Source organism: Brachyhypopomus gauderio, chromosome 5 (assembly GCF_052324685.1).
Source record: "Brachyhypopomus gauderio isolate BG-103 chromosome 5, BGAUD_0.2, whole genome shotgun sequence".
NCBI classification, from domain to species: domain Eukaryota; kingdom Metazoa; phylum Chordata; class Actinopteri; order Gymnotiformes; family Hypopomidae; genus Brachyhypopomus; species Brachyhypopomus gauderio.
Genome location: NC_135215.1, coordinates 18,226,030 through 18,251,637, shown reverse-complemented (window position 1 = coordinate 18,251,637; position 25,608 = coordinate 18,226,030). Strand labels below are relative to the sequence as shown.

General features: G+C 48.9%; 1 protein-coding gene across 5 annotated transcripts; it reads left to right on the top strand.

The window, feature by feature from the left end:
• Window positions 1-356: 356 nt before the first annotated feature.
• On the top strand, window positions 357-24,846 carry nsd1a (nuclear receptor binding SET domain protein 1a). Of its 5 annotated transcripts, none has more exons than XM_077006182.1 (24): window positions 357-440; window positions 2,484-3,367; window positions 4,705-4,846; window positions 5,605-5,777; window positions 5,942-7,796; window positions 8,434-8,546; window positions 8,703-8,928; window positions 9,005-9,096; window positions 9,177-9,230; window positions 9,343-9,391; window positions 9,494-9,654; window positions 9,833-9,964; window positions 10,529-10,652; window positions 11,034-11,234; window positions 11,674-11,853; window positions 13,292-13,448; window positions 13,526-13,731; window positions 15,940-16,052; window positions 19,212-19,481; window positions 19,773-19,889; window positions 20,003-20,144; window positions 20,233-20,339; window positions 20,870-21,071; window positions 21,344-24,846. In XM_077006182.1, the coding sequence occupies exons 2-24, from the start codon at window positions 2,501-2,503 to the stop codon at window positions 22,018-22,020; spliced, it is 6,360 nt and encodes a 2,119-aa protein (XP_076862297.1). In that variant the 5' UTR covers window positions 357-440; window positions 2,484-2,500; the 3' UTR covers window positions 22,021-24,846. The 5 variants fall into 5 exon arrangements, with proteins under 5 accessions (XP_076862297.1, XP_076862298.1, XP_076862296.1 ...); XM_077006183.1 differs by lacking the exon at window positions 357-440 and adding an exon at window positions 518-533; XM_077006181.1 differs by lacking the exon at window positions 357-440 and adding an exon at window positions 687-800.
• The last annotated feature ends 762 nt before the right edge of the window (window positions 24,847-25,608 follow it).

Here is a 25,608-nt window from a genome sequence, read left to right as displayed (position 1 = left end):
TGAATCGATACTTTAGTACAACCTGTAGTGATCTGCTGCCCCCCACACAATATTTATGTTGAGAGAAATCTGGAACTCGGTGTTGCCACAGTCAGTCTGATTGGGTTTTGTTTTTAACTCTTTGACCAACTACTGTTATGTGAGCAAACACACGCAGTCTGCTAAAAATAAACAAATATCACTCCAAAGCAATGGTACTTCCATTAAAACCCCGACAATGGATCATCAAATTGCTCGTACCGTTCACTTAATCACAGACTGTATGTGAGTTAAGAATACTTCGATGTTCTTTATGGTGGGCTTCCCTGTTAGTACAAATCACTGTGAAAAAAAGTGAATTATTCCTAGAAATTCAACAGGAATCGTGTTTGCCGAGTCTGTCTCGACCGGCCCTGTGCAGCGGACAGAACAAAAACCAAGCCTGCAAACGCAGTCCCAAGGTAAATATCCTTAATATTGCTGCTGGTAATCAGGGAGAATACATTAGGCTCCGTTTCAAGTGTGTCACTGGCTTACCGTCGACGTGTGTTATGGTAGGCTACTTACAGATTCATTAGTCTAACGTTAAGAAACCGTCTGACTATTTGCTGCCTTTATGTCGATGTTTCAGTGCGCGCAAAAAGCGGAAAGGCCCAGTCAGTGAATTGGAACAAAGAACAAAACACCGCGAACCATTTATGGAATCTGTGCTTTGGACCGGTCTTGGCCAATACCGACATTTTCCTTCTGTCTCCTTAAAAACATTCATTTGGAGCGTAGAAGACGTAGGTGCAACGTAAAAATACACAACACAGGCCTAAGTGAGTGTTTTATTATGTAAACTAGTGTTATAAATCCTGTCATCTAGCTATTGATACCTCGTCGTGTGACTATATCGCTTTACTGAGAGAGTATAAAAAGCAAGTTGTTGCATTTGATCTTGGGATACGACAGCCCTGTCTCACATTATCTGCACAAGCTGCGTGACTCTGGGGCTACAGTGGTGTGGCCTGTTTTACAGCAGCCCAAAAAAGAGCGTTAAAAACTTCGCGACAAGCAGATCTAAATAAGGATTCGGTTCTGATGCTGGTGGTATTATGCACGTTACAATTCCCAACCGTGTTTAGTCGTGGCCAGGACCAAGCGATGCAAGCTTTAGTAGTCTAAAATGGAGGAAGTTACGCCTTTGTTAGGACAAGGAAACAAATGACGTTAGGGTTAAACGCGTTGTCCTCGTCCTTCACACCCAACACACAGTGCATCACCGTACTACACGTAAACCGTAGTTCGGGACTAATTCCAACCCCGTGCACGTTTCTTTTTGCTATAAACGAGTGCAGCGAGCTACCTGTGTGGGTTTGGTGGAAGTGTGGAGTGGGCCGGTGCGGACGGGGGGTTGGGTGGCGGTGCCGATTGGTCGTTGTCGGCAGCACAGTCAGGGCTCTGCTTTAACATGACCAGGGGCACTCGGTAGCAGGATAAACGGGCATGCATTTGAATTCAACTCGCTCATGTTAAAACGTACTTGGGATACGTTTCATGTCTGCACTGTCTAGATGATTTGGTGGAGGTGACGAGTACTCGCTTATTTTTGACCATTAATGAATGTTTTATTATCATTTTTATTTGGAGAGGACCGTCGCCGATGAGGCGATACTAGAGTAGGAAGAATGAGTGCTCGACCCGGGCCTAGTCTCGCTCCTGCTGGCATTCTGCAGATCCTCTTTCACAAATTGCAAAAAACTGGCTCTGCGTGTACACATTTGAAAGGATGTCGAATGGTTTTGTTGTGACCGAGCCGTAAATGGTAAGATTCCGGAGACTTATTTCTATGGTCGTGGTTATTTGATGGTTCAATTCGTCCGTTTTTAAATGTCTTGCTTCACAGCGTCGCCGTGGGTTAGATGTTCGTGTCCACTAGCCTCGCACTAGTGTTACCACACGCTTAGCTTCCTCACGTCTCACACGGGATGTCAGGAGCGTATCTTGTTGTCAATTTCACTCAAGTGTATCCTCAAAAGGTCATTTTAAGACACGGCAGGACCATACTAAGCGTTTCTGTCGGTATAACCGAGCATTGCGGCTGTTTGTAGCGGTGAATGTGGCTATCTTTGTCTTCTCTTATGGGTTGTGACATGACGGCCTATCGAGGTGTTGAGCAGCGCACCCGGTAGCCCGACAACATGTGCACGGTGGGAACCGAGCAGGACCGAACACTTCCAGACTTTTAACAACAAGGATGTAGTATCAGCCAAATCATCCGGATTAGGCAGTTGCTGTAAATCACCGACATTTGTGCTTCGCATGTTGTACTGTATTACTCTGTTTCCAGCTAACTGGACCAGAACTATATCGCAGGTAGTTTCACAAGAGCCTTAGATGTCTCACCTTTAGCTCGCGTAGAACTACACACACGCACGTGTCGTTTTCAAATACTAATATTATTCATGTGTATATGTACGCATATGACGTTTTAAATTATTATTATTATTATTGTTGTTCAGGATGAAGCCATGACAACATGAATCAGTCATATAAAGTGGCTGCCAGAGATGTCTCGGAGTGCAGTCCTGACCTGCAGGACTCCCGGGCACACGACAGCCGCATCACTTCCTGTGGAATCCACGGGAAACGACAAGCGGATCAGTTGTCCGCTGCGCGTCTCCCGAACTCCGGCTACAAACACACTGCCCAGTTCCCCTACGCTTCTTCCAGCTACAGTCCCCTTCGGAGACTCCAGGACCTGACCACCATGGTGAACAGGTCTGATAAGAACTTGCAGGACAAAGACTTCCATGGGCGTGACAAGGCTCACTCTCACAGCTCTGTGGGGGGTTCTGAGTTTGGGCTAAGTGCGGTCCGCTCGTCCTGCTCCAACGCTTGCGGTACTGATGAGGGGACCTACAGGAACGTTCAGGACCTGGACAAGAACGGTTTCTCCCCCGTGAGCTCTGACAGTCTGGAGCATTTCTCCCCCATCCCCAATGGCTTCCTGCATTTCGAGTCAAGTCTGTTTGACAGCGGGGACAGTAAAGATGACAAGGAGGAGGACGATGATGATGATGAGGAAGAGGAGGTGGATGAAGATGGGGCATCGTTCAAACCTCTGTCTAAAATGAGGGACTCTGTGAATGAGAAGAGCTCCGTCGCTCCAACCGTGGGGCTGAGCAGGCATAAGCCCTCCGACACAGACCCCAAAGACCCGCAGCAGGCGCGGACCTCAGCCAGCCCCCTGCCTGTCCACGTCATGCTGGAGGATTTTGACAGTGTGGATGATGACTACTCAGACAGTGAGTTTGACCTGCCCAGCACCGAAAACTGTGCGACGATGTTCAACTCCGGCCTGCCTGAAAGACCGAGCTCACCGTGCGACACCCACTCAAGCCCTGTAAGCACTGCCTGTATCTGTTCCTCCACATGTTGGTTTATTAGGGCATGTTACTCTCGAGCACAGCACAGCCTGCCTATAGAGAGAGAGCCACGCACCTACAGAAAGCACACTGACCATGGTGATCATAAAACCTGTTGAATGCAGCACAGGGAGGACTGAAGTAGCTCTCCACTCAGCGTGATTAACTCCCAGGGTGTAAAATTTATGCAACAATATCTGCGAACACAAAGTAGAAGATTTAGTACTAATTAAGTACTAATTTAGTACTCAGCTACAGCGTAAACGGCTCTGTTCGAGGAGCCCCGGATATTCTTAGAACTGCAGGAGTAATGAAATTCTGAACATGATGTGATGTGAAGAGGGTTTTACTGTAATATGTTTGCAGTATAAAGGTTGGGTAGACCGTGTTATGGCAGGATGAAGCAGAAAATGACTACAGAGATCATTTACTTCTCCTTTTGACAAAAATGCTTGTTCCTGCTAGTCTGTGCAGCACTCTGATTACACTATACCAGCTACCATCACACTCTGTCAAGCAGAAACATACTTCATTTTATGCTTTCTAATCTTGTCTCTTAAGATCCTAATATAAAACAAATTGTAATATACTCTCTATGGTGAAACAAAATAATGAAAGGTCTTGAAATTGGCCTGCTATATTGCAGAACTGCACAACAACGTAACATCAACAAAACAACAGTAATGATGATGCCCGGGCGCTCTGAGTTGTCAAGCGCTTAAACAATGTTCTGTAACTAGCTGGTTTTGATTCACGGTAATTGACATGCTTTTATTTAGGCCTTTTAACACACCAATGTCAAATCCAGATTTGACTTTGAGGGATGTCTGCAGTACTTCATCCACTGTGCCTTGTGCTTAGAGAGCCATCATCAGGGGTTTTGAAGATGGTGATTTGAGAAGTGAGACTAGGTGAACTCCATGTGCTCCCCATTGGAGAACGAAACGGGGCACCCCCCCACGGACAGAGATTATTGGTGTGAGACAGAAATAGAGATTTATTATAGAATAATTTAGCATCATATAACATTAACATTTCAAATGCCAGTGTCATGTGGTCAGTGGACAGGCTCTTTGGTTTGACGGAGGCAAACAAATACAGAGTTTATTGTTTTCACATGGAAATATTTATACAATGCTACAGTTTGTCTAGGAGTGTTGGGTTCAGCCCCAGTCCATGCTGGTTAGCTCAGCAGAAAAATGTCAGAGTATCAAAATCCATGCTAGGTAGTGTACTGAATTATTTCTCTTGTGCTTTCTGAATGGATCTTATGAACCGCAGATTTACAGTTTTTGTGTATACATTTATTTTTCAGTCCAACAGTCCAAAAAAGAAGCCCCTCCCCTGGGTGAAGCACGCTGTGGGTGATGTGGTTTGGGCCAAGTTTAACCGGAGACCCTGGTGGCCTTGCCGGGTGTCTATAGAGCCGCTGACTGAGACACACACCAGGATGAAAGGTCACTGCTCCTATTGATCTTTTAATGGCCCATGGAATTGTGGGTATTCATCCCAGGGTTATTGTGAGTGTAGCAGTTTTGTAGCCAGGGTCTGGCTCATGTGATGTTATGCTATCACTAGGTATTACGTCACAGCGTGATTTTGGGGCATGTCATGAGGATAGTTAGTGTTTCTAACGAAGTGCTTTACTGCATTTTTCAGAGATATAGACCAATATGCATTTGATGTGACATAATATACCTTAATGTATTGTAGAGAACACTGTGTAAAATGTTAACTAACATGGGAATTATGTCTCAGTATATTTGTGGACATTTTTCACAGTAAAATTGAAGTCTGATGATTTTTGTGTATTTAGCATTTTGTACAAATGTGTGTTTCATTGAGGTGATTTCTGGTCAACCGTGTAAGTAAACAGAAACACTATTGTGATTTCTATCATTTATTTTAAAATCTTATCTTCAATATTGTGACATTCTGTCACAATATGTGAACCTCAAAGCCACGACTTTGTTTTGAATACATCAGCTGTAGAAATTCTTTCCTTTACTGGTATGTGTACGTGTTTATTTATTTATTTATTTATTGCTTGGTCAGACATTTTTTTGTTGAAATGTCAATTTGAATTAAGTGGAAAACATAACTTTTTTGATAATCCAGCATGTTTAGGTCATGTTATGATGGATGGTTCATTGGGTTTGTGTGGTCCTGAGGTCCAGATCTCTGGTATGATGGTTTGTGTGGCGTGGTGTTGCAGAACCCAGTCGCAGGCCCTGCCGCCTGTACTTTGTCAGGACGTTTGGGGAGATCGTGGACCAGGCATGGGTTTCTGGTAAAGCCACTCATCCTTTCGAAGGAGGCCATCAGTTTGACAAACTCCCGGTGCTGAGACGACGAGGCAGGCAGAGGGAGAAGGGTTACAAATACACGGTATTGTCTGCCTTCAACATTTAGTTCATCTGTTCTTTTGTTAGCATGTTTGTCAGCACTCCAGGGTTTTTAACCTATATTATTAACTCCGTGAACATCGGCATAAAAGATCATCACATGGTGCCCGGCTGGATCACCAGTGACTTGTCCTATTTCCGCCACAGGTTCCAAAGCGTCTGATGCCGTTGTGGATGACCAGCGTGCGAGAAGCAGAGGCCGCCCTGCCCCAACCCGTTAGCTGCCAGCCTCCTCCGGCCACCGTGAGGGAGACGCACACTCTCGTTACAGAGGAGAGATCTGCCACCACTCCGACCCGCTCCGCTACCCTGCCTGCCTCATCGGGCCCCGTCTTCTCCAACGGACACGATCTTCCGGCTGCCGGTTCTGTGACGGAATCCCAGGAGGGAAGCAGAAAGAAGTTATCCGCCAAGAAGAAGAAGAAAAAGAGTTCCACGCGTAAGAGTCCAGTTGCGGTGAAAGACGGCACGTTCTCTAAGCTGATTTCAGGCCCTGTGCCGGATGTTTCTGGAACTCCTGCTGCTCCTGTGAAGGGCAACGAATCGGACGGCAGGGATTGTCCTTACTTGGACATCGATTCTGTTCCCAGGATACTTTGTCCTAAACGTCCAGACGAGCAGCAGGAAGCAGAGAAGGAGCTTGGTGCCGATCGGAAGCCCGAACGCACAGGTAAAAAAGCGAGAAAATCCCGTAAGGTGGAGAAAGGTGCTACCTCGAAACGGCCGTCAGAAAACAGCCGCTCCGCCATCGATAGCCAGGCGTCCGCAGCTTCCTGTCGCAGGCGCTTGGGGGGCGATTCCCCCAGCTTCTCAGACGGCTCGTTCGAGATGCACTCCTTCTACCTGCCCATGAGCTGCAAGCTCATGTCCCGGGCGCTGGCTGCGTGTGAGGGGTCTGGTGCCGCCGGCCCGGTCCAGCCCACTCCAGGGACCTCGTCTCCGTCCCCATCTCCTGGAGGCGAGAGCGGTCTGCTCTCCCCAGTCACAGACGCGACAGAGAGCGGCGGAGCGCGGTGGCAGGTGAAAACGGCTCCCGCCGAGGGGTCGACGCACTCCGTCTCCACGCAGTGCAGCCAAGCTTCACCCAACCCCACCCTGCTCAAGCTCACTAGGGTCTGGTCCGGTACGGAGCCTCCTCAGAACGGGCCTCGTCCTCCCGCCAGGGAGCCCAAGGACGAACCCGTGGAAACATTCATCAGCACCGTGGAGATCAAGAAGGAAGAGGATGCTTCTCCTGCCTCACCTTCGTCCTGCACCACCCACTCTCCACCCCCTTCGGCCACGGAAGCTTTCGGTGATGTAAAGGAGCTCTCGTTCAAGTCTCTGGTGAAGGAGGAACATGGCTCGAGCGAAGCGTCGCTGCGTGCGGAGTCCGACTACAAGTTCAGCACGTTCCTCATGCTGCTGAAGGACCTGCACGACAGCCGGGAGAAGGAAGGCAGGCCCCTGACTCTGCCACCAGCTCCACCCGATTCCCTCATCAAGCAGGAGCCCTCTCTCATCCCCACGCCGCACCCCGACCCCTCCACCCCCGACGGAGCACAGGACCAGGGCCACGTCCCAGCTGCTGGCCTCCAGAACGGGCCGCTTTGCAAAACACCCACGGGCGCCTCCAGGCCAGGAAAAGCTAAGCCGAAGTCTGGGAGCAGAAAAGATGTGCAAAAACAGGAGGGCGCAAGCAGCAGCACGTCCCCGTGCGCCAGCAGGCTGGGGAAGAAGCAGGGCTCGCCCGTCAGGTGCGAGATCCTCGGGACGAGAGCAACTGCACCGGAGGATTTCTCGAACTGCAACTCCGACGGTGGCCAAGAGGGCGGCGCCAAGGGTACGGTCTCCACAGTGGCCCCTAAAAAGCGATGGCAGACGTTCGAGGCTGAGCCAAAGAACGAGCAGATGGCCCCTCTGGTGCACGACAGGGTCAGACCACCCTCCCGACTCAACGGAGTGTTTGAGGAGAGCCTCCAAAGTCCTGAGTCGAGTGAGGGTGAGAGGAAAGAGGGTACTGGTAAGTGATATTTGGGGGTAATATTCAGCTCACAGCTCATGTTGTGACATTACTAAACGCATGAGGTATGTACACATGGCGTGGGCAACGGGCAGTGGCTTCTTGTCACGTAGCATCAGTGCTGTGCTAGAATGCTCAGGGGTAGGAAATAAGATGAGATCAGATTCAATGTTCAATTGTTCTCTCATAAACAGTGCAGTGGGTATCTTGGTGATTAGTCTGTGCTCTTTAATGGTTATAATGGTTTGTCATTAACAGCAGCAGCAGTCGTGGATTGGAAGTTTGCGTATTCAGTTTTGCTAGAGAGCAGTCCCCACGGCGACCCACATGGCAGTCTTCACAGTGCAGGCAGCAGATCGCAGGGTGTTTCTGAAGGGTAGGGCTGTAGCTGTCCTCCGTGGGTAACTGGAAAATAACTGACTCTACATCCATTGTGTACTAACAGCAGTTATTTCGAAGTGTTTCTGTATAAATCACACACAGCGGAGTCTTGCATTTTATGTTAAATTAGCGTCTCTGCCCCTGGATGGACACTGGCTAATATGTCGGAGGACTTAAGCTGAAAAGGTAGTAATTCTAAGTTGAGAATGCGTGTTGGGTTCTTGTTTTGTGATAATGACGTATTTTTTTCACTCAGAGAACAAAAGGCTCAGGAAACCGAGTAAGAGGATGATTGAGTGGGGAGAGGAGTATGAACAAATCTTCTCTCCAAAGAAAAAGTTGAAGAGGACCCCGGAGTCCTCTAAAGCGGTAAGGCCGAGTGACGCTGAGTGGCTAAAACCGTCCCTGTTGAGCCGAGTCTTCCTCTGGTTTCTTTACGATGACGAGCAGAACCTTTGGTTCTGTTTGATGGGGCAGAAAGGGCGCAGTAAGATAACCCCAGTGACGTGTTGCGCTTCTCCGCAGGGGTCCTGGATTAATAACACTAATCTCGAGCAGCAGCCCTTTGACCCTAAACCGTCTGACTCCGTGAGCTCAGACGCAGCTCTGCTACCGGAGTCGTCAGCGGCTGGTCCCCCCCAGCAGAGTGACGCAGGCGCACCAGACCACACCCTCCCCTCACCAACACCACCCTCGTCTACGCCTTGTAAGGTGGAGTCGCCCGAAAGGGAATCCTCCGAAAAGAGAGCTGGTAAGAGGCGAGCCTTTACTCCATACTGGGGTCGTGCGGATCATCTCCTCCTGGTAACTGCTGGCCCGTCTTGCAGCATCGTTGGAAAGGAGGAGACAGCGGAAGCCCACACCAAAAGCTCTGGAGTGTGTCATCGACGAGGAACTTCTCAGGAATCCAAAGAAGAAGGTGAAGATTTTTACCAGTGCAGTCTTTTTTTATACACCATGTACATCATTGTTGTTCATCCTTTTTTCCCCTCTGTACAGGAGTGTAAACAGCAGGGTAGTTGGCCAGAGGACGTGGGAGTCTCAGACCTCAAGGTATTGGTCTTTATTTGTGGTGGGCGGGTTTTTATATGCTACGGTATGCTTGAGTACCTGGATAATGTGGTGTTTGATGGTATTTGTTTATTTGTGTTTTATTTTGTCTTAGAAAAATGAAGTTCCTGGGACCACTCTGTCCAGCCTGCCTTCTGTATCAGGTCAGGACTCTTTTTTTGTCCAGATTGTCTCTTGGTGTTGTAGCTTTGATTTTCTCCGTCATCTGTCATCTGGAGTTTAGCATGTCACTTGTTTGTTTAAAGGAATCGGCCTCAGGTCGGGTGACGCACAGACACCGTCCGCAACCGAGCCAGTTTCTCTCGGCATACCTCACAGTCGTCCGACCAGAGAACACTGCAGTCCAGCTGAAGCCAGGACACAGGATCAGAACCCGCCTGACGCCCTGGGTCCTCCAGACACCGAGGTCGGGACCTCAGTTTGTTAGAGCACATAAGGCTTCTCCCCAGAGCCTGAAAATGTAGATTCCAGATAAATTAGTTTAAATTAAAGCTTCTGATTTCTCTTTCACAAACATGAGTTTAGCAGTGATGTGATGACACGGCACAGGTCTGATTGGTCTGATTTCTCCATCTTCCATCCAGGTGTGTGGAGCAGCACTGAATGAGGGGGTTCTCTCTGCGAGAGAGTCGCTAAGCACTGATGCTGGGTTGTCTAGCAACAGGAAGGTGGGAGAGAAGGGCGGCACCGCCTCCCTGAAAGAGAACGTGTGTCAGGTAAATTATCTGTGGGTCAGCTGATCCGCAGGGAGGAGTTTCCATGGTCTCACTGTGTCTGTGTGGGTTTTCTCCAGTGTCTTCCCACCATCCACGGGGATTAGGCCAATTGGCTGTCCTAAATATATTGTCCGTGCATGCGCATGGTGCTCTATACCAGGTGTTAGCCTCCCACCCCTTCCTGCACCTCCTCTAGAGTGTCGAGGTTCCTGCTTGAGAGTCCGCTGTGTGACTGTAAAAGCTGTGTGTGTGTGTGTTGTAAAGTGGCCTTGGGTTCCTTCCAAGGTGCTACATATCTGTACGATGATTTGATTTGTGCATGTGAGCAAAGTAGAACAGGTTAGCTTGTAGGTCTTTAGAAAGAGATGGCGTGCTCGGAGTGTGTTTGTGTGCTCGGAGTGTGTTAGCAGCACCGGGTCCTGCGCTTGTGCCCCAGTTATTGTGCTGTTGTGCTGATGCTTAGATGATCCTCTGGATAAGGACGTCTGGCAGCCACAGTTGGGTGGGTGTGAGCTGGTGCTTGGTGGGTCTTCTGATGTTCAGCATGGTGCTGTGTGTTACCAGGTGTGTGAGAAGACAGGTGAGCTTCTCCTGTGTGAAGGGCAGTGCTGTGGAGCCTTTCACCTCGACTGCATTGGCATCCGCGAGATGCCCAAGGGACGCTTCATCTGCCACGAGTGCAGAACAGGTGAGGCCCCTCCTCACGTGACACACGTTACAGGTGAGGCCCCTCCTCACGTGACACACGCTACAGGTGAGGCCCCTCCTCGCGTGACACACGCTACAGGTGAGGCCCCTCCTCGCGTGACACACGCTACAGGTGAGGCCCCTCCTCACGTGACACACGCTACAGGTGAGGCCCCTCCTCACGTGACACGCGCTACAGGTGAGGCCCCTCCTCACGTGGCGCACGCTACAGGTGAGGCCCCTCCTCACGTGGCGCACGCTACAGGTGTGTACTCGGAAGTGCTTTTTCAAGGTGCCTTGCGTTTAGATGGACGGTTGTCGTCACTGCACCCCAGGGAAATGTGGGGTGTTGACCTCCGTGTGTTCATGTGCTCTCTCCAAGGCGTGCACACGTGTTTCGTGTGCAAGAAGCCCGACGAGACCGTGCGGCGGTGTATGATCCCGGTGTGTGGCAAGTTCTACCACATGGAGTGTGTTCTGAAGCATGCCCCTACGGTCCAGCAGAACCGGGGGTTCCGCTGCTCACTCCACGTCTGCCTGGCCTGCTACATCACCAACCCGCTCAACCCCTGCAGCTCCAAGGGTGAGTCCAGGAGCTCAGTACGCTTGTGGTGGTCTGATGATGCCTTCTGACCAGTGACGGGGTGATTGGTGGCAGATTTCAAAGAAAGCTGCCTGTGAAAAATAAAAGGGGGAGACAATGAAGGGGATTCATTGAACGTGGTTAACAGAAAACATGAGAAGAAGCACATGGCTGAAGCACGAATACAGCTAAGAGCATGAAGACTAGGCATCAACTAGAATATTGCCTCATTCACTTAGTTGTTTATTTTGGTTGGATGGATTGATTATGGACCTGCAGATCCCAGCTGGGATGTGTCCTAAATAGCCCTTGTTTGTTTTTTTAAGCCCTATGGGATCTGTTTCCATCTCACTGCTTGACTGTGTGTGTGTGTGTGTGTGTGTGTGTGTGTGTGTGTGTGTGTGTGTGTGTGTGTGTGTGTGTGTGTGTGTGTACGCAGGCCGTCTGACCCGCTGCGTGCGCTGTCCCGTGGCCTACCACGCTAATGATTTCTGTATGGCTGCGGGCAGCGTCCCCCTGGCCAATAACAGCTTCCTGTGCCCCAACCACTTCACCCCCCGCAAGGGCTGCAAGAACCACGAGCACATCAACGTCAGCTGGTGCTTCGTCTGCTCTGAAGGTCTCACCTCCCCCCTTACCTCTTCCGTCTCCTCTCTTCCACCTCCCCTCTTCCACCTCCCCTCCCTTCTTCCACCTCCCCTCTTCCACCTCCCCTCCCTTCTTCCACCTCCCCTCTTCCACCTCCCCTCCCTTCTTCTCCCTCCCCTCCCCTCTTCCCCCTCCCCTCTTCCCCCTCCCCTCCTCTCTTCCACCTCCTCTCTTCCACCTCCTCTCTTCCACCTCCTCTCTTCCACCTCCTCTCTTCCGCCTCCTCTCTTCCGCCTCACCTCCCCCCTTACCTCTTCCGCCTCCTCTCTTCCGCCTCACCTCCCCCCTTACCTCTTCCGCCTCCTCTCTTCCGCCTCACCTCCCCCCTTACCTCTTCCGCCTCCTCTCTTCCGCCTCACCTCCCCCTTTCCCTCTTCCGCCTCCCCTCCTCTCTTCCACCTCCCCTCCTCTCTTCCACCTCCCCTCCTCTCTTCCACCTCCCCTCCCCTCTTCCACCTCCTCTCTTCCGCCTCCCCTCCCCTCTTCCACCTCCCCTCTTCCGCCTCCCCTCCCCTCTTCCACCTCCTCTCTTCCGCCTCCCCTCCCCTCTTCCACCTCCTCTCTTCCGCCTCCCCTCCCCTCTGCCACCTCCTCTCTTCCACCTCCCCTCCCCTCTTCCACCTCCTCCCTTCCACCTCCCCTCCTCTCTTCCACCTCCTCTCTTCCACCTCCCCTCCCTTCTTCCACCTCCTCTCTTCCACCTCCCCTCCTCTCTTCCACCTCCCCTCCCCTCTTCCACCTCCCCTCTTCCACCTCCTCTCTTCCACCTCCCCTCCCCTCTTCCACCTCCTCTCTTCCACCTCCCCTCCCTTCCACCTCCCCTCCCCTCTTCCACCTCCCCTCTTCCACCTCCCCTCTTCCACCCCCCTCCCTTCTTCCACCTCCCCTCTTCCACCTCCCCTCCCTTCTTCCACCTCCCCTCTTCCACCTCCCCTCCCTTCTTCCACCTCCCCTCCTCTCTTCCACCTCCCCTCCTCTCTTCCACCTCCCCTCCCCTCTTCCCCCTCCTCTCTTCCACCTCCCCTCCCCTCTTCCACCTCCTCTCTTCCACCTCCCCTCCTCTCTTCCACCTCCCCTCCTCTCTTCCACCTCCCCTCCTCTCTTGTGCCTCCTCTCTCACAATGACCAGGGACTTTACGCCTTGTTTCAATCTATTTATTTAGAGTTTGGCAGACGCCTACGTCCAGAGGGACTTGCAGGAGTACTTTATGGTCATCGTGTAACAAACGGGCTTCATCATATATATATAAATACTAAAGATAGTAATTGATACTTTTGTTAGTAATAGTAGTATGGTTAGTAGTATAGTATATAGATTTTTGGTTTTTCTCTTAATAGCCTCTGTTGTTTGCTGTTATCCCATGACAACACGTATTTTCTTGTGTTGTAATACTTATCGTTTGCTGTAGGGGGCAGTCTCCTGTGTTGTGAGTCCTGCCCTGCTGCTTTCCATCGCGAGTGCCTGAACATAGACATGCCCAAGGGCAGCTGGTACTGCAATGACTGCCGTGCAGGCAGGAAGCCCCACTACAAGGACATTCTGTGGGTGAAGGTCGGGCGCTACAGGTGAGGTCTTCCCCCACACTTCTTAACGCACATGCAGCCTCTTCGCCCATGTCACACCGCATGGCTGACCGTTGCAGGTGGTGGCCCGCTGAGGTGAGCCTGCCCAAGAACGTCCCCGAGAACATCTCCCGTATGCGGCACGAGGTGGGCGAGTTCCCCGTCCACTTCTTTGGCTCCAGAGACTACGTGTGGACCTATCAGGCACGGTGCTTCCCCTACATGGAGGGCGATGCCAGCAACAAGGAGAAAATGGGAAAGGGAGCAGACGCCGTCTACAAGAAAGGTGCTGGGAAGGGAGGGGTGGGGCTCTGAAGTAGAGGTCTGCGCAGGACTGCTTTTCTAATCCCGCCCGCTCCCGCTTGTTTTAATCCTGCTCCCGCAAAAAAATCGCTTGTTTTAGTCCTACTCCCGCCCGCTCCTGCTTGTTTTAATCCCGCTCCCGCCCGCTCCTGCTTGTTTTAATCCCGCTCCCCGCCCGCTCCTGCTTGTTTTAGTCCCGCTCCCGCCCGCTCCTGCTTGTTTTAATCCAGCTCCCGCCCGCTCCTGCTTGTTTTAGTCCCGCTCCCGCCCGCTCCTGCTTGTTTTAGTCCCGCTCCTGCCCGCACTGGCCAAAGAATCGTTCGTTTTAATCCCGCACCCGCCCGCCACATACACATTTTTGTCGCCCCAGCCCGCAATCCTAATACGAATTGAGTTAATTAAATTTAGTACTTTTAATTTTCTTATGTATTAAAACAGCAATATAGCGATGGATCGTGCTGACCCATTTCTTACCACAGTCCAAACACATGCCGTCAGGTGACGTACACCAACACTTTCTGACATCTCTCACAACAAGCAAATGGTAGACGATTTCCATCTCCATTAATTACAATGGAATATGACTTCCATACATCATACTTTCCTGTAGTTGGCTTAATTGTAGTGTATTCGCCTGTTTTAATTGAATTTTCCACACACTTTCCACCTGGTTGACCGTCTACAGCAGGCGTACTCAACTAAATTTGTCCGCGGTCCAGTTTTGGCAGATACCTGTGACCTGAGGTCCGGTGCGGCGGGGGTGGCGAACGTAAGTTGTTGGGGGGGGGGGGGGGGGCGCGAACGGTGCGCGAACGGTGGAGGCGTTTATACTTTCGCGAGCGTTTTGTCCTAAACGATAGGCGTTTTGTCCGAAACGATATGTGGTAGAAACACCCCTCAAAACAGGAAAATGAACATTTACCTGACCAACTTTAATGTTGCTATATGTTTCAGGTTTGAAAAGTGCTGGAATTTAGGTTAAAGTACTTTAAAATGCTTGAAATTGTAACTACTTGGTTTCACAACAAATATCTGTCTGACTGAATAGTTCTCTTGTATTAGGTTAACAAATAGGCCTAAGAGCCTCTTGTAATTCCAGGACGAAACATGAGAGAACGTGAAGACGTGAAGATTGGGCGTTTTTTTTACTTAATTATGTTTAACATGCTGGGAAATATTGAAATGAACCTTGAAAGTGGCGTACAAGTGCTTGAATTCCACCTTATAAAGGTGTATGAACCCTGAAAACGTGACTTTGTTCATTGCGCTGAAGCGCGGCGCGAAGTTACAAAATTCGAGAGGTGCACGACCTCGCGAACCGACAGCGCGCGAGGCACTCGCGCACACGCGGAGCCACAGCGATTACGTCATTTTCGCCGCGCGGACCCTCGCACCGCTCGCGAAGCGTCAACCAGGCAGACTTGTTGTTGAGCGGGGGTGGCGAACGTAAGTTGTTGAGCGGGGGTGGCAAACGTAACACTCGTGACGGAGTGTTTTTTCAATAGCCCTGAAATAAATGCTACGGTTTTGTTTTAGTCCGTATCCAGTTAATCAGGAATGAGATTGGGTCCGGACAGGACTGCGTTCGGGTCCGGATCCGGACCGCGGTCCGCCAGTTGAGTACCCCTGGTCTACAGTCTCTGCCATTTCTGTATCAAAATGACGCACACTTCATGTTCACGTGATCAGTTGCTTAGCCAATATTTTGAATTAGTTTATTGCTTACTTACTGAATGATTAGTTGTTTTCGTCCTATTCCTATGTTATTATTATAATTTTCTAGACTATTTATTAATTTGCGGGATTTTTCTACATGTATATGCGGTCTCGCTCCCACATCGCCTGGACTAATTAAACTCCCACTCCCGCCAATAACAATTAAATTCTGTCCCGCGCCGCAAGATATTGTGACGGGACCCGCGGGATTACCGTGGGAGTGCAGACCTCTGATGGGAGGGGAGGGACAGGGGCGGGGCTCTGAGGGGAGGGGCAGGGCCTAATGGTATGAGGGGAGGGGAGAGCCAGAGCTTTGAGGATCAGGGACGGGAGGGGCTGGGTGGAGTGTGGGCTCTGTAGGGCACTGGAACTGCTGATTTAGCAATGGTACTGAACGCTGTGTCAGAAGGTGCTGAATTCCTTAAGAAGTGAATTGAAGAGCTGAATGTGTCTGGTCGGGGGGGACTTTGTGCAGCATTGAATGAGGCAGCTGAGCGGTTTCGGGAACTGCAGGCAGAGAAGGAGATGAGGCAGCTTCAGGAGGACAGGAAAAATGACAAGAAACCACCGCCATATCGACACATAAAGGTACGCCCCACACCCCGTACAAGCCTTAAAGGTACGCCCCACCACCCCGTACAAGCCTTAAAGGTACGCCTCACCACCTCGTACAGGCCTTAAAGGTACGCCCCACCACCCCGTACAGGCCTTAAAGGTACACCCCACACCCCGTACAGGCCTTAAAGGTACGCCCCACACCCCATACAGGCCTTAAAGGTACGCCCCACATCCCCGTACAGGCCTTAAAGGTACGCCTAGTGCTGGGCGTTATAACCAAAATTCTATATCATGGTATTTTTTAAATTTATATCAGTTTCACTGTGTTTAACGATTTTTTTCCCCCATGCATAATGTGTTAACTGCATTGATTACGAAAAGAATTACTGCAGTAGAGTGGTTAAGAGTACCCTATTCCACTGTTAGAAAAATGTCTCCACCCAAGTATTCCATGTAATACAGATTTGCATGGCCCCACATGATCAGTTTTCAAATGGTAGCACTAAAGTAGTGAATGAATCATTTAGCATGACAGTTGCAGTAAAAACGCAAAGCCTTTTATTTAAAACATTTTTCAGACAGCATCAAAACTGTAGGTTTATACAACTTACGTGAACCAACTACACACAATATTATAAATTGCACACCAGTTTGTTAATAACAAATAAGAGGCATTTAGACATAAAGTAGACAGGGCTGTTTGTCAATGGTTGTATTGTACTGAAAAGTCCCAAATATCTTACCTTTAAGTAAATTACATAATATTTAAACAAATAAATAATAACAGTGGTCGAATACTGGGGAGACGGTACCATCTCTTTTAATATAATAAAATATGTGTATCTGTATAATTATGTAACTAAATTAAGCTGAAGGTGCTGAAAAAAATTGAAAATTGACCTTGAAAGTGACGTACAAGTGCTTGAATTCCACCTTGTGAAGGTGTATGAACCCTGCAAACATGACTTAGCACAGCGCTAACATAGCGCTAAAGAGCGGAACGCGCAAAGTTACAAAAATCGAGAGGTGCACGAGCTCGACATGCGACAGCAGAGCCACCGCGATTACATCGTTTTTGCCATACGGACCCTCATGCCAGTCACAACACGTCAAGTATAAGCAGCTTTATGGGTGGCGCAGCAGATTGCTTTTGTTACCACCAGCTGCCACAGCTTTTGCTCGACAGCAATTGCAGTAAGTGTACTATGTACTTCCTGACAACAGACACGGCTCCTTCCTTTGGCAAAAGTTCCTTTGGGGCATCATCTTTTACTTCAATGTTTGATAGAATTCGTGGTTAGGAACGTCCCTCGTTTTCATGGTGAACTCGTACAAGTACCTAAACACAAAACTGGACTGGTCGGACAACACTGCTGCACTTTACAAAAAAGGTCAAAGCAGACTCTATTTATTAAGAAGACTAAGGTCGTTTGGAGTGCGGGGGCCACTCCTTAAGACCTTTTTTGACACTGTGATGACATCAGCGCTTTTTTATGGAGTAGTGTGCTGGGGCAGCAGCATCACTAATGCAGACAGGAACAGACTGGATAAACTGATTAGAAAGGCCAGTTCTGTTCTGGGAGAACCCTTGGACACGGTACAGGTGGTGGGAGATGGGAGGATGCTAAAAAAAAACTAGCAACTCATTTTTTTTTTTTTTCACTGTCATTTTGCTGCTGGGAGTTGTGAATTTCCCCATTGCAGGACTAATAAAGGTTTATCTTATCTTCAGCAAGCTAGATTTGCACTCTGTTGCATGTATACTTAGCGGCGGATAAAAAGCGTCCCTTGAGAAACAATTAATGACCGTGCTGCGTTCCGGACACATTTAGGCTATTTAAATCGGTGTGGCCTGTACAGTGGGTTGCAAAAGTATTCATACCCCTTGAACTTTTCCATATTTTGTCACATTACAACCACAAACATAAATATATTTCACTGGAATTTAATGTGAAAGACCAACACAAAGTGGTATACAATTGTGAAGTGGAAGGAAAATTATACATGAATCAAAACATTTTTTACAAATAAAAAACTAATAAGTGCAACGTGCAAAAGTATTCAGCCCCATTTTCCCTGAGTGCAACCAATTGCATTCAGAATTTGCCTGATGACTGCTAATGACTCAAAAGGGTCCACCTGTGTGTAATCTAATCTCAGTACAAATACAGCTGCTCCGTGACTGCCTCAGATGTTGATTAAGAGAATATTGGGGAGCAAACAGCATCATGAAGTCCAAAGAACACACCAGACAGGTTAGGAATATGGTTTTGGTGAAGTTTAAAGCAGGCTTAGGTTATAAAAAGATTTCCCAAGCTTTGAACATCTCACGGAGCACTGTTCAATCCATCATCCGGAAATGGAAAGAGTATGGCACCACAGTAAACCTGCCAAGACAAGGCCGTCCACCTAAACTTACAGGCCGAACAAGGAGATCACTGATCAGAGAGGCAGCCAAGAGGCCCATGGTGACTCTGGATGAAATGCAGAGAGCCACAGCTCAGGTGGGGGAAACTGTCCACAGGACAACAATTAGTCGTGCACTACACAAATGTGGTCTTTATGGAAGAGTGGCAAGGAGAAAGCCATTGTTAAAAGAAAACCATAAGCCATGTTGAGGACACAGCAAACATGTGGAAGAAGGTGCTTTGGTCAGACGAGACCAAAATTGAACTTTTTGGTCACAATGCAAAACGCTATGTGTGGCGGAGAAATAACACTGCACATCACTCTGAAAACACCATCCCCACTGTCAAATATGGTGGTGGCAGCATCATGCTCTGGGGGCGCTTCTCTTCAGCAGGGACCGGGAAGTTGGTCAAAGTTGATGGGAAGATGGATGGAGCCAAATACAGGGCAATCTTGGAAGAAAACCTGTTGGAGTCAGCAAAAGATTTGAGACTGGGGCGGAGGTTCACCTTCCAGCAGGACAACGACCCTAAACATAAAGCCAGAGCTACAATGGAGTGATTTAAAAAAAAGAATATTCATGTGTTAGAATGGCCCAGTCAAAGTCCAGACCTAAACCCAATTGAGAATTTGTGGCAAGATCTCAAAACTGCTGTTCACAAACGCTCTCCATCCAACACTAGGTACGCCCCACACGCCGCCCACAGGTCCTTAATGGTACGCCCCACACACTCCTCACACGTCGTCTTGTTTTACTGTTAACTGATTGGTTCTCTCCAGGTGAACCGTCCAGTGGGGAAGGCGCAGATCGTGACTGCAGACCTGTCAGAAATCCCGCGCTGCAACTGCAAGGCGACAGACGAGACCCCGTGCGGCATGGACTCGGAGTGCATCAACCGCATGCTGATGTACGAGTGCCACCCGCAGGTGTGTGCGGCGGGCGCACGCTGCCTGAACCAGAGCTTCTCCAAGCGTCAGTACAGCCCCGTGGAGATCTTCCGCACGCTGTCCCGTGGGTGGGGACTACGCAGCGTCTCCCACATCAAGAAGGTAGCTGGCGTTCTTCTACTTCTACTCGTCACTTAGCCTTTATGTGTGCTGGATTTGAACATTTAGGATGCAGGGTAAATGTACTCAGAATGTGCACCTGCAGTGATGATGGAAGTCTGGATATCCATTATCCATGATGTTCCTAGTGGTGAAGTGATATTAACTATACAGTGAGTTCAGACATCTGGACTGCAACTTTAATGACTGCACATGAGAAGCATTAGTGGCATTTATTGCAGTTTAAACCCTGTATCCCTGTTAAGTGAAGTGACTCTCTACTGCCCTCATCAGGGCGCCTTGGTGAGTGAGTATGTAGGGGAGGTGATTGACGAGGAGGAGTGTCGCGCACGCATCAAACACGCACAGGAGAATGACATCTCTAACTTCTACATGCTTACGCTGGACAAGGCAAGGCTCTGGAATGAACACACACTCCTTTCTATCTCTCGAATGAGTCCACATTAGTGGCACTATGGCCGCCCTCTCTGGTCCCCCTCACGCGTCCTGTCGTGCCTCCCCAGGACCGCATCATCGACGCTGGGCCCAAGGGAAACCAGGCGCGCTTCATGAACCACTGCTGCCAGCCCAACTGTGAGACGCAGAAGTGGACCGTGAACGGGGACACACGGGTGGGCCTCTTCGCCCTGGAGGACGTCCCTGCAGGTCAGCGCCCCCTCGCGGGACGTCCCGCCTTTCTCATGTGCACGTTTGCCGTCTCCTGGGGGCGATTGACTGACTAACGTCCCCGCAGGTGTGGAGCTCACCTTCAACTACAACCTGGAGTGTCTAGGCAACGGGAAGACTGTGTGCAAATGTGGCGCGCCCAACTGCAGCGGGTTCCTGGGCGTCCGGCCGAAGGTACCACAGGGTTATTGATTATAGCAGGGTTATTGATGATTGATTAGGCTCAACATTACATTCTCATTTTTTTAAGAGGTTGCTAATTTGCATTCTCAGTGTGTGTTACATTTACACTGGACTGCAAACTAACACGAGCTAACAAGAAAGGGGGCATGTTGAACCAGTGTGCAATAGTCAGAGTCTCTCTCACACACACACACACAGACCTCCGTGGTGTTTAGCTAGCTTACCTAGGGTGACCAAACGTCCGTATTTCCCGGGACATGTCCATATTTCACGTTCTGTACCGGGCGTGAAATACGGACATGTCCCGGGAAATACGGACGTTTGGTCACCCTAGCTTACTGAAGTAGTTGCTATTAGACATTAGCATGAACACTTCAGATGCTTGTTGGTGAGTGGGGTGCTGATCTCTAGTGTAGTGTTTTTGTGGTTCCTTCAGTGCTTTGTATGAAGGTTGGTTTATACACTGAGGTTTAAGCACCGCCGGACACAGAAATGCGTGTTTGTCTGCATGTGCACTCTAGAACCAGCAGTCGGCGGACGACAAGGCACGTAAGGTGAAGAAGAAGCTGCCTGTGAAGAGGAAGAGTCCGCTGGAGGTGGTGAAGGAGCGTGAAGACGAGTGTTTCTGCTGTGGTGACGGTGGCCAGATCATCTCCTGCAAGAAACCGGGCTGCCCCAAAGTCTACCACGCCGACTGCTTGAACTTGGCCAAGAGACCAGCTGGTGAGTGGGACCTCCCCTTCGCTCAGAGTGCCACTGCTCTCGTGCACGCTCGCCCAGGGCCCTGCTCTCGTGCACGCTCGCCCACGCTCGTGGTGTTTAATGTTGGTGTGCTCAGGGAACTGACTGATGGGAGTAATGAAGCACAGCATTAAGTGTAAAGCCCAGAGTAGTTATTGTGTGTGTGTGTGTGTGTGTGTGTGTGTGTGTGTGTGTGTGTGTGTGTGTGTGTGTGTGTGTGTGTGTGTGTGTGTGTGTGTGTGTGTGTGTGTCAGGTCGCTGGGAGTGCCCGTGGCATCAGTGTAATGAGTGTGGCCAGGAGGCGGCCTCCTTCTGCGAGATGTGCCCCAGCTCCTACTGCAGTCGGCATCGTGACGGTATGCTCTTCATCTCCAAACTGGACGGTAAGCTGTCCTGCAGCGAGCACGACCCGTGTGGGCCCGACCCGCTGGAACCGGGAGAGATCCGCGAATACGTGCCCGGCACGCCCGTTCTGCACCCGCCGCCCAAAATGGGCGGGAGAGGACTCCCCGCAATCAGGCTGCCCCAACCGCCTGCATCCACCCAACTCTACATCCCCGCCCCCAGCAGGCCCGTCTACGGCAGCCGGCCAGGGGGGGTAGAGGACGAGGTGGTGGTGGACGGCGCTGTGCTCCCTGCTTCCTCTCCACCTAGAGAGGTGAAGGAGGAAGACGTGGGAGAGGAAGAGGGAGAGGTGTTGGAGGGGGTGATCGGGGACGAGGGCGAGGATGAGGAGCTGGAGATAGTAGGGGATGAAGATGAGGATGGTGATGTGGATTTCGGAGATGTGGGCTTTGAAGATGAGGAAGAGGAGGATGAAGAGGATGAGGAGGACGGAGAGGGGTTCGAGGACGAGTGGGGTGACGAATGTGTGGACGATGACTTCGACGCTGAGGGTCTAGGGGAAGTGGACATGGGGGAGGCGTCGTAGGCGGACGTTGGAGCTTATCCGTTCTGATGGATATCCCACACATCCGTCACTCACTCTCTCTAGTCAGCCTCCACAGCTCCCCATGACCAGCAGGAGGCGCTAGAGGACAGCGAGAGAGGCAGGAACAGGACCAAGGCCTCATTCAAAAAGAAGCTCGCTTTGAGTGCTGCTTCTGGGTCAGTTATGCTTTCCAGCACATCATAACAAAGGCCTGTAACAAAGACAAAGACAAAACTGATCTGGGATCAGCACCCATGGTCAGTACAGGCACTGGAGATTGTCTAGTTAGTGCTTTGCCGAATGCAAAGTGACTGTTGAATCTGATGGCCAGCATGCCGAGGTTAATTACGGGGATCATCTTGCCTTCTCTACCCAAGTCCTCTTCCACAGGTCAGTGGAACGTGACTGAGAGTGGTGCTGTGGCCTTTTGACCCTGTGATCAGAAGTCCAGTAGTGGGTGTAAAGTTACTGTCTGGTGCTCTTTTGTGTTTTGTTTTTTTTTTTTTTTTTTTTTTTTTTTTGGTTTTGTGTTTTTCTTCTACCGACTGTTTACAATTTTCTTTTTGGGGAAAAAAAAACAGGATGGGTGAAAACCAGGAAATCCCACAGAATGTCTCACACAGGGCTGCAACACAACGCAGTGTCTTAAGGCGTGGTTCTCTGACAGTACCTGTGAATCCCTTTGAGGAGGAAATTCATCATTCTTTCATCCAACTTATAGGCTGGCTCTGTTTGTCCCATTTTAAAATGAAATCACATTTGAAGTTCATAAAACGCCGTGAAGTCCTAAAAGCTATGCAAGGTATGAGTGGGAGATTTAAAGGTTTGCTTTAAGGACCATGCTAACACAAGTGTCCATTGATTTCACTGGGCTGACTCTTATAACACACTCCAGTGCACCACGATGGCTGAAGTCATGTCCGTGCTGATTGCACGCTGTTGCTGGGTGTCCTGGTACAGGGCCCTGCTGCACCGTGCAGAGGGAGGCTATGAGTGCCAATTCTCTCCAGTTTGCAAAGTAAGACTGGTTTAACGAGCACTCGTTATCTTCCTGATGTCGTCAGGGTTCATGCTGACAAGGCACTGAGTGTAACGTCTTCTCTCTGAATTACACCCAAGTGCACGTTACCAGTTAGCAGAGGCTGGAGATGCTCCCTCAGCTTGAGTGGTGCTCGATGGTGTTATTTAGTCTGGTCTGGAGAGGAGTGTGTGGCCAGCAGCCACACTATGACATTTAGTATTAATATTAACATTTTTGCGAGCGCTTCATGCCTTTTAAATCTGTCAAAATTATGACTTATAAATAATTGTGAATTCACCAATCAGAGATTTTGCAGTGAAATCAATGAGAACCGCCTGTTACTTCATACAAGCTGGTGCTCTGAGCTGTGCTTATAGTTACTTGCCAAACAAGCCACTTGCTCTTGTCTGGTTTTGGGGGGGTGTCTTCCATGCTGATGATCCAGCGCATGTCTCCATTAAAAGGTTCTTGCACTTTTTACAGAATTATAGAGGAACCACAGTGTGTGAGCCGTGTGATGGTTCAGGTGGGTGGACTGTCCTCGCATTGGGGCATCTATGGCCCCCACTTTTAACTAATCAGGTGTCATCCTTCATCTTTAGGTCTGACAGTAAATGTAGATGCTCGATTTATAAAGTAGTTTTTCATAATGAAATGTATTTCACAGTTTGGATGGAGCAGAGTTGATGATCACTGTCCCATCATTTGATTTCTTTATTGTAGTCCACTGGTGGCCCATTTGTAATAGCAGAATTCAGAAATGCTTCAACCCAGAAATAGATAGCAGGCTAACTGAGAACAAGCCTTGGTAGGAGCCAGTCAGCATGGCTGACACTGACATTATTCACACGTGTTCAGTGTTTGCATCGTTGGGAATGAAACGTTTTTAGGCTCACGTTGTCATACAGCTTGATGAATCATGAATCCTGCTTCCTTCGACTGCAGTCCAGTAACAATAGGTTCACCTGTTCGCATTTCATTTCTGTCTTGCAGGTTTTTTCAAATGAGCTCAATTTTAGCCCTCTTGGACATTCTGAATCTTGTTGCCCATCCCCTTTTAAACTAAAATAACTTTAGAGCATATTTGATATGCCTTTATTTTTCACTCCAAAATATTATTATATCGCCCCATTTAATGTTAGAACACCAACATTTAAGAGTTGTCGTATTTGCATATGAGCACATTGTCTCTGGTAGGAACTCTCATGTAATGAAAGCAGTGTACTTCCAATTGAACAAAAAAAGAGAGAAAGAGAGACTGCTGTTTCAGATGAAGGAGAAGCTTCAGTAATTTTTACACATTATTGATGAATGTGCTGGATATGCAGTTTGGCCTTACAATCATTCTATTTTGGTAAAGATACTCGTTTGGCGGAATGTGAAATGTCTTACTACCACCTCTCATTTTTTTTTAACTCACTTTGCTGTGACCATCCATGTTGGCTACTTGCTTTTCATGAATCATGTTTATCCCTCCAAAAAAAAAAAAAAAAAAAAAAGAACTTTTTTTATTTTAGTCTCAGTATTTATGGACCTTGTGGAAGCCACACCCCACTGGAGTATTGTTTATTTTATTCATTTTAATTTTGTTTTTTCTTTCTTTTTTACTCTTTTGGTGTGTGTGTTTATGTAATCTCGTAGTGGCTGGACCCCAGCCTCCGGGGGCCCTCCTGCCGTGAAGAAAAAGAAACACAAAACGGTAATTGGGGCAAAAATGTTTGCTGCCATGTTAGAAGACTCACAAACCGTACTGTACTCCTTTGTGTATATTAAAATATTATAAGTAAAGTTTTACAGTAGACACAGATGTTCCTGTGACACCAAACCTGCTCCTTCTCATGATTTGCCACCTGCAGAAATCAACACCTTCACATCAGCTGTGATACTGTTTGACTAGTTCTTCAAAGAAAACTGATGAGATGTTGAGTTATTGAAGTGTGATGCGAATGATACAGTACATGATGTCCATTAAGTGACTTTGGTATTCATGTCAGATATTTGATAACGACATTATCGCCTTTTACCTTCTCTGTCGTTAGGCGGTCAGAGTGAAATGTAACCTACTGGCTTCTTGGAGGAAAATGACAAATCAGTTATAATGAATGTCAAATTATACCAGTGGTATAAATGAACATATAAAAGACTAAAGAGCATTTAGCATTTCAACCTGTTGTATAATTTGACATTGTAAAGGTTTTTTTTTATTTTTATAAAAACTCATGTTTTAGACAGATCACAGCCTTTGGGGTTTATAGGCAGGATTATACATTTGTTCAGGCCTCAGTGTTCTGTAGCTGGTACCAGGAGAACAGATTCACAACACATGGGTGTCAGGAAGACGTTCTAACGTTTAATGATGATGCATGTAGTTAAATAGGCCTACAGAACAAAGAAGATCCGTCTAAACACAATCGGGTAAGAATAATAAAACATCTACGATTGGTGGTGTTCTCATCAGGAGAGGAGGTACAGTGGACTGGCTGTAGGGGTAGTGGAAAATACAGGGAGGCAGACCGACAGGGAGAAGGAGAGAAGTTATAACTGAGGAGCAGACACAAAAAATGGAG

Excerpts from the sequence above, each read along its gene's own strand:
- nsd1a (XM_077006182.1), top strand. The coding sequence starts at position 2,501 with ATGAATCAGTCATATAAAGTGGCTGCCAGAGATGTCTCGGAGTGCAGT. Across the intron at positions 9,231-9,342 it reads TGGGAGTCTCAGACCTCAAG|AAAAATGAAGTTCCTGGGAC; the intron begins GTATTGGTCTTT and ends ATTTTGTCTTAG. Across the intron at positions 11,854-13,291 it reads GTGCTTCGTCTGCTCTGAAG|GGGGCAGTCTCCTGTGTTGT; the intron begins GTCTCACCTCCC and ends CGTTTGCTGTAG.